At 55.6% G+C, this 16,021-nt stretch overlaps 1 protein-coding gene across 2 annotated transcripts in view; it reads right to left on the bottom strand.

Annotated features, from left to right (window-relative positions):
* Nucleotides 1-16,021, bottom strand: part of IGSF21 (immunoglobin superfamily member 21) — a 274,585-nt gene that overhangs the window by 82,548 nt on the left and 176,016 nt on the right. For both annotated transcript variants that reach the window (XM_088841593.1, XM_088841596.1), the window contains exon 3: nucleotides 3,953-4,074. In XM_088841593.1, coding sequence (XP_088697719.1) covers nucleotides 3,953-4,074 — 122 coding nt within the window. The remainder of the gene's footprint in view (nucleotides 1-3,952; nucleotides 4,075-16,021) is intronic.

Here is a 16,021-nt window from a genome sequence, read left to right as displayed (position 1 = left end):
ATTTGTAAAACAGGGAAGGCTGCGTGGTGGCAGGCTAGGATGACATGGGTCAGGGTCTGACCAAGCTGACATTGTTCCAGTGGGGGTGAGCCCCGAACTGAATTTTGACCTCATCTGTAAAATCAGGACCATAGAAAATAATAATAGCAACAATACCTGCCTGCGTTCAGGTGTCATTAGTGACGGATGATTAAGGGAAAGCATGTGTATGAGGAGGCTTCATGAGACTAAGAAAAAGGTGACAGCTTTTTTTTTAACGGTGAGGCAAAGAGGCTTTTTTCTAGGCACTAAAAGGAGACATGCACGGCTCAGGGGCTGGGGCTGCGCTTACTGGAATTACTACCTCGTGAGATCCTCGCGGGGCTGCTGGGAGCTTCTTCCTGCTGTTGTCCCCTTTCAGAGATCAGGAAACTTGGGCACAGTTACCACCCCGAGAGATTACACTAGAGCAAGGGGCTGGAGGAGCCGGGATTAGAACTCAGGCCATCAGCCTTGAGTCTCACCAAAACCCCATGACAACTGTTTAAGGCAATGTCAGTGCCAACTTGGCGCTTGCCGAGGGCACTTGCCATCTGCCTCTGTGGGGACTGGATCCGTGTAGCTGGAGCTGCTGACCTTGGACATGCCCTCAGGGGCTTTCAGGGTGAATAGCAGGAGTGAGGCACCTCGAACTCCAGGTGGCGCAAGTGGTAAAGAGCCCGCCTGCCATGCAGGAGGCACAAGGGGCGCGGGTTCCAGCCCTGGGTTGGAAAGATCCGCTGGAGAAGGGAATGTCGACCCACTCTAGTATTGGAGCCTGGAGAATCCCCATGGACAGAGGAGCCTGGTGGGCTACAGTCCACAGGGTCGTAAAGAGTCGGATGCAACTGAGCACTTGCACGTTCGTGCTCTCTCTCACACACACAGAACACACGTGTTCCAGGATGTGGAACAGACCTTTAAATAGATATTTTCAGGACCTGGTTCCATGAGTCCAGTCCCTGCATCTCCTCCTATCTAGAAAAGCACTGAACCCCCTCATGGCGACGTCAGCCTCTTGTGACGAGCAGAAACCCTTCAGTAAGACAAGTGCTTGATGCTCGAACACCGCCTTCACCAAAATCGCCTCCCCTTCCTCTTCGGAGAAGTCTCCCAGAGCTACCTGAGATGCTGGGCTGCAGCCCTCACGTTGCCCCAAGGAAGACTTAACTTGCACCTCTCACACTGTGCATCCTTTTTAAGTCAACACCAACCACATTAAGACCATTTAACAGGTGAGGACACCAAGTCCGAGAAAGGTCAAGGTCCTTGTGGTCAAAGGGAACTCAGCAGGGAGTAGCTGAGCTGGGGTTTGAGCCAGGCCTTTGGATACCAGGGCTGCGATCTGGATACACGAGACGGAGGGTGTCGGGGGTGTCCGGACAGTCTCTGCGTTTCCTTCCTGATTCGGAAACCAGAGGCAAGGAGTCATTCTGGGACCCACACTCACAGGAGCTGGTGCGTGTGTGTGTGTGTGCGTGTGTGTGTGTGTGCGTGTGTGTGTGTGTGCGTGTGTGTGTGTGTGCGTGTGTGTGTGTGTGCGTGTGTGTGTGCGCTCAGTTGTGTCCAACTCTGTGACCCCAGGGAGTATAGCCCACCAGGTTCCTCTGTCTATGGAATTTCCCAGACAAGAATACTGGAGTGGATTGCCATTTCCTCCTCCAGAGGAGCTTCCTAACCCAGGGATCGAACAGGTGTCTCCAGCCTCTGCTTCACTGGCAGGCGGGTTCTATACTGCTGAGCCACGTGGGAAGTCAGGAGTGGGTGGGGAGCTGACGGAGATGGGATGCAGGGGGCTGTTGTTTTCAGAGACTGTGCTGACCAGGCAGGGGTGTGGCAGATGGGGATGGTTTCTGGGAAGCCTGGAGGTGATCTAAATGTTCACTTGTGCAATCATTTGTGGCTCCCAGAATATTTTCTTCTCCAAAATGAGTTTTCACCTTTTTCTTTGCATTCTGATGGTAACCTACTTGTCTTGCCTGCGTGCGTGCCAGGTTACTTCAGTCGTGTCTGACTCTCTGTGATCCCAAGGACTGTAGCCCACCAGGCTCCTCTGTCCATGGAATTCTCCAGGAAAGAATGCTGGAGTGGGTTGCCATGCTTTAGGATTTAGACCTTCCCGATCCAGGGATCGAACCCATGTCTCTTACAACTCCTGCATCAACAGGTGGGTTCTTTACCACTAGCGCCACCTGGGAAGCCCAACCTGCTTGTCCTGGGTGTGCTTAGAGATATCCCAAATTCGTTTGGAGGTGGGTGCGGGAGAAATCACAAATAGATGAAGGCGTTTGTGTGGTGCTTGTACGTCTTGTCCACATTCACACCAGGTTCCCCCAGTAAATGCTCAGTCTGAGCTCCTGACACGGAGCCCAAAGAGGAGCACCCAGAAAGATCCTCCAAGGACCCACCTTCCATTCTTACCTAAACAGGCATGGAAGGACCACAGGCCAGATTCTCTCTGCAGACTTGCTGTGCCCTTGGCAATCTTCTTGTCCCATTTTCTAATTTTACCCACGGGGAAACTGAGGCCCAAAGGGCCAAGGAGGGTACTAGGGTCACCCGCTCAATTTGCAAATTTCATTGTACACCTGCTGTGTGTCGAGCCTCGTGTTGAAGGCTGAGAATACAAGGTGGTGGGGGAGACCTCTTCTTCCTTCTGAAAAACCTGGGTAAGGAGAGTGGGGCCTTATCCTCCTGGTGGGTCCGGAATAAGACACTAAACAGGGATGCGGCAGGTGCCCCACGAAGCATCGTGAGTCAGCTTGTCTACAGCGTCTCCTGCCGTGCCTGACGGGGCACGCTCGTCCTCTAGCTTGGGAGTGGACTGCCACTCCCTGCCCGGCCACCAGGCAAAGCCACCTCAATGCACAGGAGTCTGAGCAAGCTCCGGGAGATAGTGAAGGACAGGGAAGCCTGGCGTACTGCAGTCCATGGGGTTGCAAAGGGTTGGACATGACTTAAGTGGCCGAGCAACAACCAGGCAAAGCGTTTGGCTATGTAGTGTGAGAAAGCATGCACACACGTGTGTGTGTGCAAAACTGTGCACGCCCAGTGCTGAAGCTACTTTTCACTAATGCAGTGTGACCCCTCTGGCGGTGGGGGTGTACTGGAGGAGCTGCAGTCGTTGACTTTGGGGAAGATCAGCTCTGCTGGGGCGAGGGGCTGTCTGAAGAAGGTATCACACCCGAGGACCTGCTCACTTAGGTTCTGAAGGCTGATGAGGAGTTTACCAGGTGATCAAAGGGAACGGGACCCAGCGAATATAAAGCATCAGAGCGCTAAAATAGAACTGGGGCTTTTTAGGGAGAGATGGGAGGGGACTGCGGCCATGGTGCCCACCCACCTGGAGCACGGCAGGGCCTGGACTGAGATCCGCTACCTTGAAGTCTTCTAGAGAAGGGGGCAGGGGCAGAAATACTAAGTGTCTCCACCCCCAAGGGCTCTTCCTTCCCCATCCTGGTGCTGCCTTGGACCTTGGGTCTGGTTGTTCAGGGTCTGTTTTCCTTCCCAAGTCTGAAGCCCGTGGGAAAACACAGAATGTGTTCCACAGGCTTCTGGACCTGGTGGAGCCGGATCGCCTCCCGTCTCTTGCACTCCTGGCTGTGTGGCCTTTGGTTATTCCCTCACCCCCTCTGGACCTCAGTGTCCTCACCTGGAAAGGGGATCTGGAAAACCCACCTTGCGGGACTGTTGGAGGAGCGCCCGGGAGGCCAACGTGAAGGGTCTGCTCCCTGCAGCAGAGCGGCCTCCTGACCGCTGCCCTGCACCCTCCTGTGGGGGATGCCCCCCGTCGGGAAGGGGCCCCCCTTCTGCAGCGGAGCCCCAGCTCTGCCTTCCGAGCCCATGGAGGGTCATCCCGAGACCCCCTGCCCCACCCCGCGAGCGCCGCAGGTGGAGCGGGAAGGCTGGAGGCCGGCCGGCCGCGGGGCCTCACCTGACGGTGGACTGGTACACCAAGTCCTCCCGCTTGTGGTAATTTTCCATGTGGGAGAAGTTGGTGGAGAACATGGCGTCGAAGGTGAAGATCTTCTGCTTGATGGTGCCGCCATCCGTCACCTGCAACAGAGCACAGAGGAGCCAGGGTGAGCGCCTTTCCTCCAGGCGGAGGGTGGGCTCCCGAGACGCTGGGGAGAGGCGGGCAGCCCCAGGGGGACTCTATGGGGGAGGTGTCGTGAGCATCACTCTCACCCTCCTGGGTCGTCCGTCCCCACTCGGTGTGCAGGCTGAGGCTCTGAGCTCAAGTCCCTCCCTGAGGCCCTACAGTTCCGCGGGAGCAGGGCCACCCTTCTCTCGGGCTCGTCCCAGGGCAGCAGGTGAGGCCACTTCCGTGATCCCACTGGTCGGCCTTGCCCAAACAATGGCCAAAGCTTGGGCAGAGACCATGAATGTGTTTGGCCCGAAGCCACCCTTGCCCAAGGAGGGAGGAAATGGGGGAGCAGGCTGAACAGGTAGAGGGGAGACCTGGGGGCCGGGGAGCAGTCTCTTGGGGCAAGATCGCGTACGAATTCAAAATGCTGCTGCTGCTGCTGCCAAGTCACTTCAGTCGTGTCCGACTCTGTGTGACCCCATAGACGGAAGCCCACCAGGCTCCCCCGTCCCTGGGATTCTCCAGGCAAGAACACTGGAGTGGGTTGCCATTTCCTTCTCCAATGTGTGAAAGTGGAAAGTGAAAAGTGAAAGTGAAGTCGCTCAGTCGTGTCCGACCCTTAGCGACCCCACAGACTGCAGCCTACCAGGCTCCTCCATCCATGGGATTTTCTAGGCAATAATACTGGAATGGCTTGCCATTGCCTTCTCTGACGCTAAACGGCAATAATTTCTGATAAATTCTACAAGGGAGAGGGCCAGAGTCGCAAGGGAGCCCAGAGGCACCCATCCTGGAGATAGAGTAATCCCAGAGGGCTTCCTGAAGGAAGCAAAGTCTAAGTTGTCTTCCGAAGCAAGAGTAGGAGTCAGCCTGGTCCCTGGAGGGTGGGCTCTCTAGGCAGAAGGGACAGCAGAAGCAAAGGCCCTGGGCGGGAAAGAACTACTTGTGCTCAGTGAAAGGAGATATTCAGAGTACCGGGGGCAAAGGGGCAGTGAAGACAGTGAAATGAGAGCTTCGGTAGGGAGGGCCTGGTGGGCAAAGAGCTCAGCTCTCCCGAGGGCCAAGGAGGCACAGAGTTTCAGATTCTGTTCACAAGCTCCTTCAGATTGAAGGGACTTGTCTGGAAACCGAGGAACCCAGGCGACGGACACGGGGGATGCAGAGAAAAGGACTCGGTGGGGGGCTTGCCTGCTTCCTGCTGCCCTTGGCACAGGCGAGGAGGGCGGCACGAGGTCCCCACTTCACACAGGAACATGGAGGCCGCAGAAGGCAGGCGCTCCCAGGAGGTGGCAATAAAGCCCCCGCTGGAAGATAGAGTCTGCTCGGGTGCCCAGCTGCTCACAGCTGATTAAAAGCCGGACCCCAGTGTGCCCTGATCCCGCCGCCCGCCTGCCCGCACCCCCACCCCCAGGGCTGGGCTGCTCCCCGCTAATGAAAGTGTTACTCCACAAAGCAGCAAGGTATGTGTTGTCACTGTTTCAATTATTTATCTGTTTACCCGGCTGCAGTTTTCCGCTTGTCTCAGCAACTCTATTATAGACCGGGAGCTTGCAGCCTCTCCCCGCTCAGCTGGGCTCCGCGCTAACAGCCTGCGACAGGGAGGCCTCATGCCTGGTCCTGGAGAAGTGGAATTAACTCCCTGCGGCTCTGTGTGCTGGAGGCAGGAGAGGGGGCTGGGAGGGCGGCGGCCAGGGATGGGGTTTCTCCAAGGGGCTTCAGGGATGCGGGAGATGCTGAAAGCTGCCTGCCCAGCCTAGCCAAGGCAGCACTGGATCCGCCGCCTCCCTGGGAGGACCGGCCTCAGCACAGCTGGGCCACCCTGGGCACATCTGGATCCCAGCTGACTTGGACCACATCTGTCTGGCCATGGTGGTTTTGTTGCTGGTTTTGGGGCTTCCCTGAAGCTCAGACAGTAAAAAATCTGCCTGCAATGCAGGAGACCTGGTTCGATCCCTGGGTTGGGAAGATCCCCTGGAGAAGGGCATGGCAACCCACTCCAGTGTTCTTGCCTGGAGAATCACCATGGACAGAGGAACCTGGTGGGCTACAGCCCATGGGGTCCCAAAGAATCAGACATGACTGAGTATCTAACACTTTAGAGAACACAGATTCAATTCAATCCAGCCAGCATTTATTGAGTGCCAGCTGTGTGCCAGCCACAGGCAACGCCAGTATGGGTCACCCTCCCCAAACTGCAAGTTCATGAGAGTAGTACCTGTTAGTACTGTTGGTATCTGTTAGTACCGGGGTCTCCAGGGAGCCCTGGCTGGCGAGGCTCAGAGTGACAGTAAGACATTCACGAGCTCCGGGACCCTGAGAGGGACCAGCAGGGAGACCTGCCACGACAAGGTTTCCCCTCGCTGAGCTCATGCCTCTGTGTCTCCTGCAGGCTCACCCACAGCTCATGCATTTCACTTGCTTCCTCTCTGGGGGCTTCACGCTTTTTTGACCGCGCTTGTAGTGCAGGGCTTCCTAAATGGCGCTAGTGGTAAAGAACCTGCCTGCCAATGCTGGAAACAGAGATGCAGGTTCAATCCCTGGGTCGGAAAGATCCCCTGGAGGAGGGCCTGGCACTCACTCCAGTATTCCTGCCTGGAGAAGCCCATGGACAGAGGAGCCTGGTGGGCTGCAGTCTGTGGGGTCACCAGAGTTAGACACGACCGAAGCGACTAGCACGCACGCACGCAGCGCAGTCAGAAGCAGGCTGCCCCATCCTCTGGTCTCTCCCCTCACCTCTCACCAGCTTCCCAAACAGGGAATCAAGACGGCGGAGGAAGAGGAGCAAAGTGCCTTTAAACCAGAGCCCTGAACTGGAAGACAGTTTTACTCTCTCCTCGCGGGGACATCTGGGGATGTCAGGAGCCAGGCTTAGTTTTCACAACTCAGGGCCCGAGAAGCTGTAACCCTCCTATGAGGCACAGGACAACCCCCCCGCCCCGGCAAAGAATTATCTGGTCCAAGGCTGGGAAATCTGCTTGAAGTCCCTCACTTTTCATAAAGCAGAATAGACAATAACCTTCCCATTTTGCAGATGAGGAAACTGAGGCTTGGAGAGGCAAGGTGACTCAGCCGAGGGCCCACACTGAGCTCTCAGCAGAGCGCTGGCTCCCAGGTCAGGGTCCGCGTCCCACCTGCTAGGCTGCCAGGGGCTGTGAGCGAGCGAGACACCTCCCTGCCCTTCTCTCTACCCTCAGCGGCTGCCTCACTAGCAGGGAAAATTCTAGAAGCCAGCGCAGGTGTGAGGAATCTTCTCCTAAAGTCGTGAAAGGGGAAGACATCCCGCCCATTTGACGTGCAGCCTCGCTTCCCTTCAGGTACTGCTTTTTATCTCCTCCTAAAATGCGGCAGCCATTATCGTCCCAATCTCAAATTTTACTCCATTTTTTTATTATTATACAAAGGAGGGGAAAAAAAATCTGTCAGTAAAACTGTCTCCTCAAATTTATTCTCCGGGACTAAGGTTTTTATTGCTGGGAAAATACACCCACACCCTGCATACACTCACAGGTACCCACACACCCCAGATAAAACACCGAAGAATTATCTGAGTCGTAAATCGCTGTTTCAGGCCGAGGGACGGGGAGTTTCAAGGACGCACCTAGTTTTCTTTTCCTTTTATTTACATCTTTTTCTCTGGGGCTGTGTCTGGCTGCTGTGGTTAAACTGGCCCGGGCAGCCTGAGACAAGCACTCACTCCTGCTACCCAAGGCATCCACTGTCCCAGCTCCTGTTGCCAACTCCCTAGTCTCCCTCAGCCTCAGGGAGGGTAAAGAAAAGTAACAAACTTGAAATTCACTCTGAGACTCTGTATCGTGGGAGATAGCGCAGCCCACGGCCAAGTGAGAGGCCAGAGCCAGGGAGACCGTGGCTGTAGCAACAAGCATTAGACAAGTGTCATCTCAGGCCCACAGAGGAGCCGAGGCTTCCTTTGGAGCAAGAGGTAATCACAGGAGTCTTCCTGGAGGTGGTGGGCCCTCTTCTGGGAGTACCTGGTCTCGGGCTGCTGCTCCCTGCCTATGGGAGGCTGGAGCAAGAAGCTGGACTGATTTCCTCCACACCAGTCAAATCCTTGATTTTTGGTCACTACTTTGTACTTTCGATCAAGCTATTGCACCTAAGTCTCAGTTCCCTCATCTGTAAAATGGGGATAACCCGACTTGTCTTCTTGGAAAGATTAAATGAGACAAGGTTTGGATAGATCGCCTGGTGTGTGGTCAGCGCTCAGTGAAGATCTCTTGTTGTGAATACTAGCACTTTTCTGAGTCACCGCTTTTCCTGAATCCCTTCTCACTCTTGAGGGCTAGAGAGCAGACTATCACTTGCTGAAACGACAGAGGATGCAGAAAATCAGTAAATGAAAGAAAGGGTCCCACCCTGGGGAGGGGGGCAGGTGGAAGGAGCCGGAAGCCAATGCGGGCACCAAGGACTGGAAGGCAGGGGTTTGTGCTTGCAGGGAGAGAGAACAGAGGCCCAGGAACTTGCTGAACTGTTGTATAATTGCATCAGCCCAGAGAGAGAACTTGAGGAGGCTCCGAGCAAGGACCGGGGTGGCAGGCTAGTCGCGGAGACTCCAAGACAGTCTCCCAGAGCCCAGGGCAGGTGGGACCAGGCAGTCAGGACAGGCAGAGGATGACGAAGCTGGTGGTGGCAGACAAGGTGCTGCTGGAGAGTCAAAGGTGTGTGGGATCTCCCTCCAGACGGAGGCGGGCTGTGTGTTCAGTCATTGATTCAACAGGTTTTTATTGAATCAATAAACAGGTTTGAATGTGAGCTACTTCTAGAACATACACTCTAGAGGGCAGGGTCTTTATCTACCTTGTTCATGCTCTGCCCCCAGAGCTGGGCACATGGTACTACTCAGTAAATACTTGTTACACGAATGAGCTGATGCTGGGAAAGATTAAAGGCAGGAGGAGAAGGGGACAACAGAGGGTGAGATGATTGGATCACGTCACCAACTCAATGGACATGAGTTTGAGCAAGTTCCGGGAGTTGATGATGGACAGGGAGGCCTGGCGTGCTGCAGTCCATGGGGACACAGAGGGTCGGACACGACTGAGCGACTATCTGAGTTGAATCCGTACCACGGGCCAGGCTCTGGGGACCCCACGAGGGACCGAGAAGCCATTCCTGCTGCTCAACAACACAGACTTGCCTCCTGACAGCCTGCTGCGGCCACGCCTGGGTCGGATGGGGCTTCCTGGTGGGACCAGGCCCCACGGGGAGGGTGGCGGGACCACCCGTGTGGTGACGCTCCGGAGAGAACCTACACGCCAGCGAGGAGCTCTCTCTCGGTGGTCTTCGTGAGACAGGCCGGGCCCAGGGCTCTTTGCTGCAGCGCTTCCACCTGGACGAACGTCTCAAAAATACGAAGAAACTCCGTGGGACTAAATATAACTGCACACATGCTGCAGCTGGAACAAATTCTGCACCAAATGATACAAAAACCCAACCGCCCCCAAAGAAAAACAACTGCCACTTCAAAGAACTGGGAGCAAAAATCAGGTGCCGGGAGCAAAGGCAGGGTTCTCCACATGTCCCGGCGGCGCATTCAAACCACAAAGAGGGGCACCCTAGCCAGCCCTCTGGACACACCCCTGCGCTCACCCCATGTGAGGAATCAGTTCTCGCCACCAGCCCCTTCCCCTCTTGTTCTCACTCCCTCCTGGCGCATCAGGGGCCCCAGGGAAGCCTTGCCTGAATTTCTGTCTGTCCTGGAGTCAATTTCTATTGCTTAGGAAGGACCAAGATCCCCGGCTGGTATTGGTTCCCTGAATGATCAGCTACACCGGACAGAGACCCGGGTTCTAAATCGCTCTGCACTTCTCCTCTCTCCAGGCCATAGTTTCCCGAAATGCTCAGTGAAGAGACGTAGGGCAGGGTGAGCTCTGAGGGCCATTTCTACTCTGAATGCCAGAATCAGATGCTCTGATTCTGGAACAGCTGGCCCTGGAGGCCAGACCTCTACGTTCCCTGCCCGCTCAGCCGAGGCTCCGCAGCTGCCCCCGGGTCCTGAGGCTGCCTGACCCCATCCCAGGACCCCCACTGCCCCCATCAGCACATCTGGCTTCAGCCGGGCTGGGTTGAGTTTGCAAGTGCAGCCACCAAAGCATGGCAAACAGACTGAATCCAGCCAGCAGCGGGAGAGCCTGTGGGGTTGACGGAGTTTTCCATTTGAAAAACAAGTCTCCAACTCTAGCCTCCTCCCGATGTCCCTGGGTGCCATCATCCAGGAAAGAAAAAAAAAAAGGAGTGGGGGGGAATCGCCTCCCCCTATCCCGAGCCTCCTCCTCTTTGTGTTCCACAAAACCAATTACAGGTTGGAAATAGCTGTAATAAACTTGATATCCCACTTATGGGCCAATCCCGCCGCGGCTGGAAAGTGTAATAGTGGCAGAGAGTGAAAACCGCCGGTGTATTTTGCCGGAGCTGTTTAAATTGCCTGCCTACATTATCCCAACTCCTCTCCAGCCGGGAAGGAATTTGCTCTCCTGGAAATGGTGCAGCTGAGGTCTCTGTGGCTGGGCAGTCAGAGGGAGTGTTTGCAAGGAGGGTTTTAATGAACTGATCAGACATGGAAGAATGATGGCGCCTGGGCTCAGGAGTCAGGCCGGCTCAGGTTCAAATCCCAGTGCCAGCAGCTTCCAGGCGGCTCCCAGGCTGTTAGAATGGGCAGGAGCCATGGCTACCCTAGAGGCTTGTCGTTGAGGGAAAGGGACACTGAATGTGATGAATGATGGCTGGAACTCTGGGCAAGACTGAGGCGCTCAGCTCATCCGTGGGGGCTGTCTTTGCTGGCTCTGGGCCCTCAAGCACATTACCAATTGTCTTGGAGCCTCAATTTCCTTATCTGTAAAAAGTTCATCAGACCCAGGCTTCCCTGGTGGCTCAGGCGGTAAAGCATCTGCCTGCGATGCAGGAGACCTGGGTTTGATCCCTGGGTCAGAGGACCCCCTGGAGAAGGGAATGGCAACCCACTCCAGTGTTCTTGCCCGGATAATTGTGTGGACAGAGGCGCCTGGCGGGCTACAGTCCACGGGTCACAAAGAGTCGGACACGACTGAACGACGAACACTGAGTTGTTAGAAATGCCTTGAAAAGAGCCTGAGAAATGTCAATGTGTGAAAGCGTCTTGCAAAATGTGAAGAGCACATCTAGAAACTTCTGCCATGCAAGGGCACCTGGAAATCTCTTCACCCCACTCAACCCCGAGTGCCTAGCATGGGTTTGGGCACATGGTCTGCCCTTAATGTGCATTTGTGGAGTGAGTCAATGAGTCAGCAAGGAAGGAGTGTTCTAAAGTCGACTTAGATGTGTCTCCATCCAGCCGCTCAGAAATTACGTGGAGAAAGTCCCCTTCGAGGGTCGGTGCAAAGGGGCCAGCAGCTCTACCCTGCTGGGGCGGGGCTTCGATCAGGTCAGCCTCAGCACCGGGGTCAAGCCCTCTGTGCATTCGTGCATTTGCTTATTGACTGAGCTCCTTTCGAGAGCCGTGCTTGATTCTGGGACAGCTGCCGCGGACGCAGCTTACGAGCCAGTGAAGAGGCGTAGTCATCCCACTTCACTGTCTGCAGTGGGTGTCTTCCAGCTCCTCCAGCAAAACCTGAAGCCCAGGAGGGCTGAGGTTCATTTCGCTCAGTGTTGTATCTCCCCCTCCCAGAGCACGGTTGGTGACAGAGGGGGCTCTCGGTCAATCTTTCTATAGAAACGAAATCTCCTGTACAGATGCAGAAACTAAAGGCATCTGTTCAGGAAGGGCTGCTACTCACCCAGGCTCCCCAGGCTGTCAGTGGAGGGTGATGATTTGAACCTGGGTCCGATTCTGAGGTCCAAAGAGGAAGAGGCGGCAGCGACACAGCCTCCCTGTGGCTCGCTGTGCAGCGGGAGGGTCACAGGGTTCCTGCCTTCCCTGTTGCCATGGTGACCCTGGACCACTCTTCCGCTAGACTCCCTGCCCACCTGCTCTCCACCCTGAGTCTGCTCCTGAATTGCCCTGGGAGCGGGGGCAGGGGGGCAGCCACAGAGAGGAGAGGCTCGGCTCCCCTGGGGCCTGGGGAGGAGGATGCCAGATTCCCAGGGAAAGCAGGTCCTGCTCGCCACGCCCCTCTGGGTGGCCGGGCCGCCCCCCACTCTGTCCCCCTGTGAGCCCCGGCCCCGGGCAGGGCTGGGCTCGGGGTGATGGGCCCCCCTCGTGCGCGTGGAGGGTCCGCTTTGACAGAGACAGCTGGTCTCAGGAATTGCCTTGTCTCATCTGGTTACCATGCAAAGGCAGACAGCAGCTCGGGGAGGAGGTGCGGGGCGGGCCCGGGCCACAGGCAGCTGAGAATGGCGGGCGGGGGGTGGTGGCTGGCTCTGTGGGGCTCACGCACGTGGACAGGAGCCTATGCAAGTGTGAGGAGGTGTGTGTGCAACGGGTGTGGGCGCCAGGGGGTACCCAGGGCTGCTGGAGGCCAGCTCCTGTGAGTGAGTACCAATGCAAGTGGGAAAGCCTGTATTCGGGGGTGTGGGGTGGACATGTGTCAGAAAGGGCAAGTGGACGGATCTACATGCTCTGGGTTGTGTGGAAGGATGCACACGTGTGTGTAAAGCAAAGCAATGGTGAGAACGTCTCATGTAGTTCCAGATGCTTGGGGGAGAGCATGAGGGCTTGTGGGTGTGTCAGAAACACTCTGTGCGTGCTCAGGATCGTGTGTCAGGCTGCGGATTCACAGTGTGTGCAACCTCTGTGCGTATGAACGACGCCTTCCCCATGATGGAAGCCCAGTTTACACTCCCTGCTCCCTGCTCTGGGCCGGGGATAGGGAATGTCAACTGGGGTGGGTGTGAGAGGAGCATGTGCCTGAGAAATTCCAAGCCAGGAGACACCATCATGCCAACACTGTCTCTCTGCCATCACCCACGCCCGGCTCAACCAGTCAAATGCAAAAACCACAGTCGGGACCCAAGCACCAAAGGCCCCAAACTCCACCAGACACAGGACGCTGAGTTCCCTCGCTATCTATGTCACCCCCAACACCCTCGCTGCGGGGCCGGCGGCAGAAAGCAGTGGGACAGGAAGGGTCTGGGTGGATGCTAGAGACTCACACATCCGTGCACAGCAGCACGCCCTGGCCGGGTGGGAGCAAGGTTTGAAAGTGTCTGTTTTCCTGAAAGCCCATCCCAGAGTCCTTCCCTGTCCCCCGGAGTTTGCTCAAAGTCATGTCCATTGAGTCAGTGAGGCGATCTAACCGCCTCATCCTCTGCCACCACCTTCTCCTTTTGCCTTTGTTGTAAAATGCTTACATGGTAAATATTCTTTAGCAGATATTATTATGGCTATAATTTTGTTGCAGGAAGGTGGGGAGCCCCTGAGACTTCAAGCAGGGGAGTGACAGCTCCACCAGGGTCAGAACAGTCTTCCTAACTGCAGAGTAGACAACACAGCTGGGCCAGGCGTGTCTGGACTGGGGGGAGGCCTCTGGAACAGAGAAGAGAGCATTTTTCCAGCCCCCTTTCCAGGGCTGCAGCTGATTTGGGCAGGGGGTAGGGGGTGGAGGCACGGCTGCCCCCCGTTTGACCCCGGGATCCATGTATCTGTGTGCGGTCCCCTCCGGGCGACACCCTGCCAGCGTCCCGCAGCGCCCCGCTCAGCAGCCGGCCCCCAAGCCACCCCCGTGCTGCCAGCCAGCGAGCACATCTGTGCAGACAGGGCATGTCCAGCAAGGGTCGTCATGGGGACAGGTGCCGGCACCGTCAGGAGGGGCTGCCGGGAGTGGGCAAGGACCTCCCCGTGTCAGGCTGCTGGCCGTCCACACCCGGCAGGCGCTGCGGGTGACCGGGCCGTGTCGGCGTGGCTAGGCCCTGGCAGATCGGCGGACGTGACCCATCAGCCGCCTGCGCCAGCCTCCTGCCTGCCACCAGGGAGGCAGGGCGCACCAGCGCACACATCACATCTTGCCACTGTGACAGCGCACGGCATCGCCGGCAGCCTGGCTTGGTGGAGCCTGTCTGTCTGTCGGTCTGTCTGCGGCCGCCCCGGCCAGCCCCAGAAGCCTGCTGAAGAGAGACAGCAAGAGCAAGAGCCCCTCTCTGCTCAGCCGCTGAGCGACAGTGGGCGCTGGGATGTGTGCCTTCTCTCTCCGAACCTCAGTTTCCTCATCTGTTAAATGGGGACAGAGATGGCCATCTCTAAACTCACTTCCTGCTATTTTATGGAGGTGGTATTAGCAACCGGCAAACTCTGGGTGGCATGATTCTGCAATCTGAGGGGTGACATTAAAACCTATCCAGCCCTGCTCATTTATTCCTTACTTCAACAAAGAATCACTGTGTCCCTACTATGCGCCAGAGACTGTTTAAGGTGAAGTCATGAACAAGCCCAAGTCCCTCTCCTCCTGGAGACCTGATTCCAGTGGGAGGAGACAGATAACAAACCAAAGTAAGGAAGACGGAGAAAATGCACCAGACTGGGGCGAGCATCCGACAGACAAGGGAAGCTGCCGGATGGAGCAGGTGGTTGCTGCTGTCTGCACTCAGGCGTGTCCGACTCTGGGCGACCCCATGGGCTGTACCCCATCAGACTCCTGTGTCTGTGGTATTTTCCAGGCAAGGACACTGGAGTGGGTTGCCATTTCCTCCTCCAGGAGAAGGTGGTGGCCACAGCAAATTAGGCAGCCAGAGGAAACCTGTTTTTGGAGCTTAAATTCATATTTAGGCTGAAATCCCAACGAGGAGGTGGGGTCAGGCTTGCTTGGAAAGAATCAAGTTGCTTTCTGCCAGCTCCTTGTGACGTCCTGTTTGTTCACTGCTTCTGGCTTCTCATTTACACCCAGCAACACCCCTGTGGGCAGAGCTGTCTGCATTTGCAGATGGGGACATGGAGTCACGGAGAGGTCATCGGGTTTGCCGATGTGCCCACCGTTCAGACTCGGCTCGGGGAATTCAATCCTTTTTCTGCTGTGTCTTCACAGCCGACTTCCACTTTCCTGAACAGCAGTCTTAATGTTTGTCAAGATTGTGTAACCTTGCCCTTGTCACCCCCCGCCACTGCCCTGGCTTGCTCCTACGGCATCATATTTTATTCCCCTATCATTTGACTGTGAACATTTTCAAACATACAGGAAAGAGCAAAGAATTTTAAAGCAAACATCGGTATTCCTATACCAACATCTACAGTGAACTTAACCAAGCTTGCTTTATCGTGTATTTCCCTTTACCCCTCCATCCATCTGAGTTTTACCTGGTGCTTTCCAAAGTAAGTTGCAGATACCTCCACATTTTACTTTTGCAGCACGCATATCACTAGAGTTACACTTATTCCCAATTCCCTTTCGGTACAAAAAATGAGAGCACAAACCAAGAGCGCGTCACTTGGTGGTTTTGGCAAACGCACCCACCAGTGTAACCCAAACCTCTCTCATGATGTAGGACAGCACCATCACTCCAGGAAATCCCTCTGCTCCTGCTTAGTCAATCCTTGCCCCCAGAGGCAACAATTATTTTGATTTTTCTCACATCATTTTTTGACTGTTCTAGAATGTCATATAGGGCTTCCCTGGCAGTTCAGATGGTAAAGAATCTGTCTGCAATGCAGGAGACCCAGGTTAGATTCCTGGGTTGGGAAGATGTCCCAGAGAAGGGAATGACAAGCCATGCCAGTATTCTTGCCTGGAGAATCCCATGGACTGAGGAGCCTGGCGGGCTACAGTCCACGGGGTCACAAAGAGTGACTAACACTTAACTAGAATGTCATGTAAGTGCAATCAGACAGTAGGCAGTTTTTGAGAGAAGGCTTTTCTGTCCCAGTATCACATTTTTGGGATCCACCCGTGTTGTTGGGTGCGCCTGCAGCCAATTCCATTTTATCACTGAGTAGTATTTCATCGGGAGACAAGACTGGTTTGTCCAATTGTTCTTTTGTTAATAGACTACTGGGCA

The sequence above is a fragment of the Moschus berezovskii genome, chromosome 2 (assembly GCF_049115385.1).
Source record: "Moschus berezovskii isolate FMDL1 chromosome 2, NW_MosBer_1.0, whole genome shotgun sequence".
In the NCBI taxonomy this organism is placed as follows: domain Eukaryota; kingdom Metazoa; phylum Chordata; class Mammalia; order Artiodactyla; family Moschidae; genus Moschus; species Moschus berezovskii.
The sequence above is the reverse complement of the archived record's forward strand: the minus strand, read 5'-3'. Positions and strand labels throughout refer to the sequence as shown.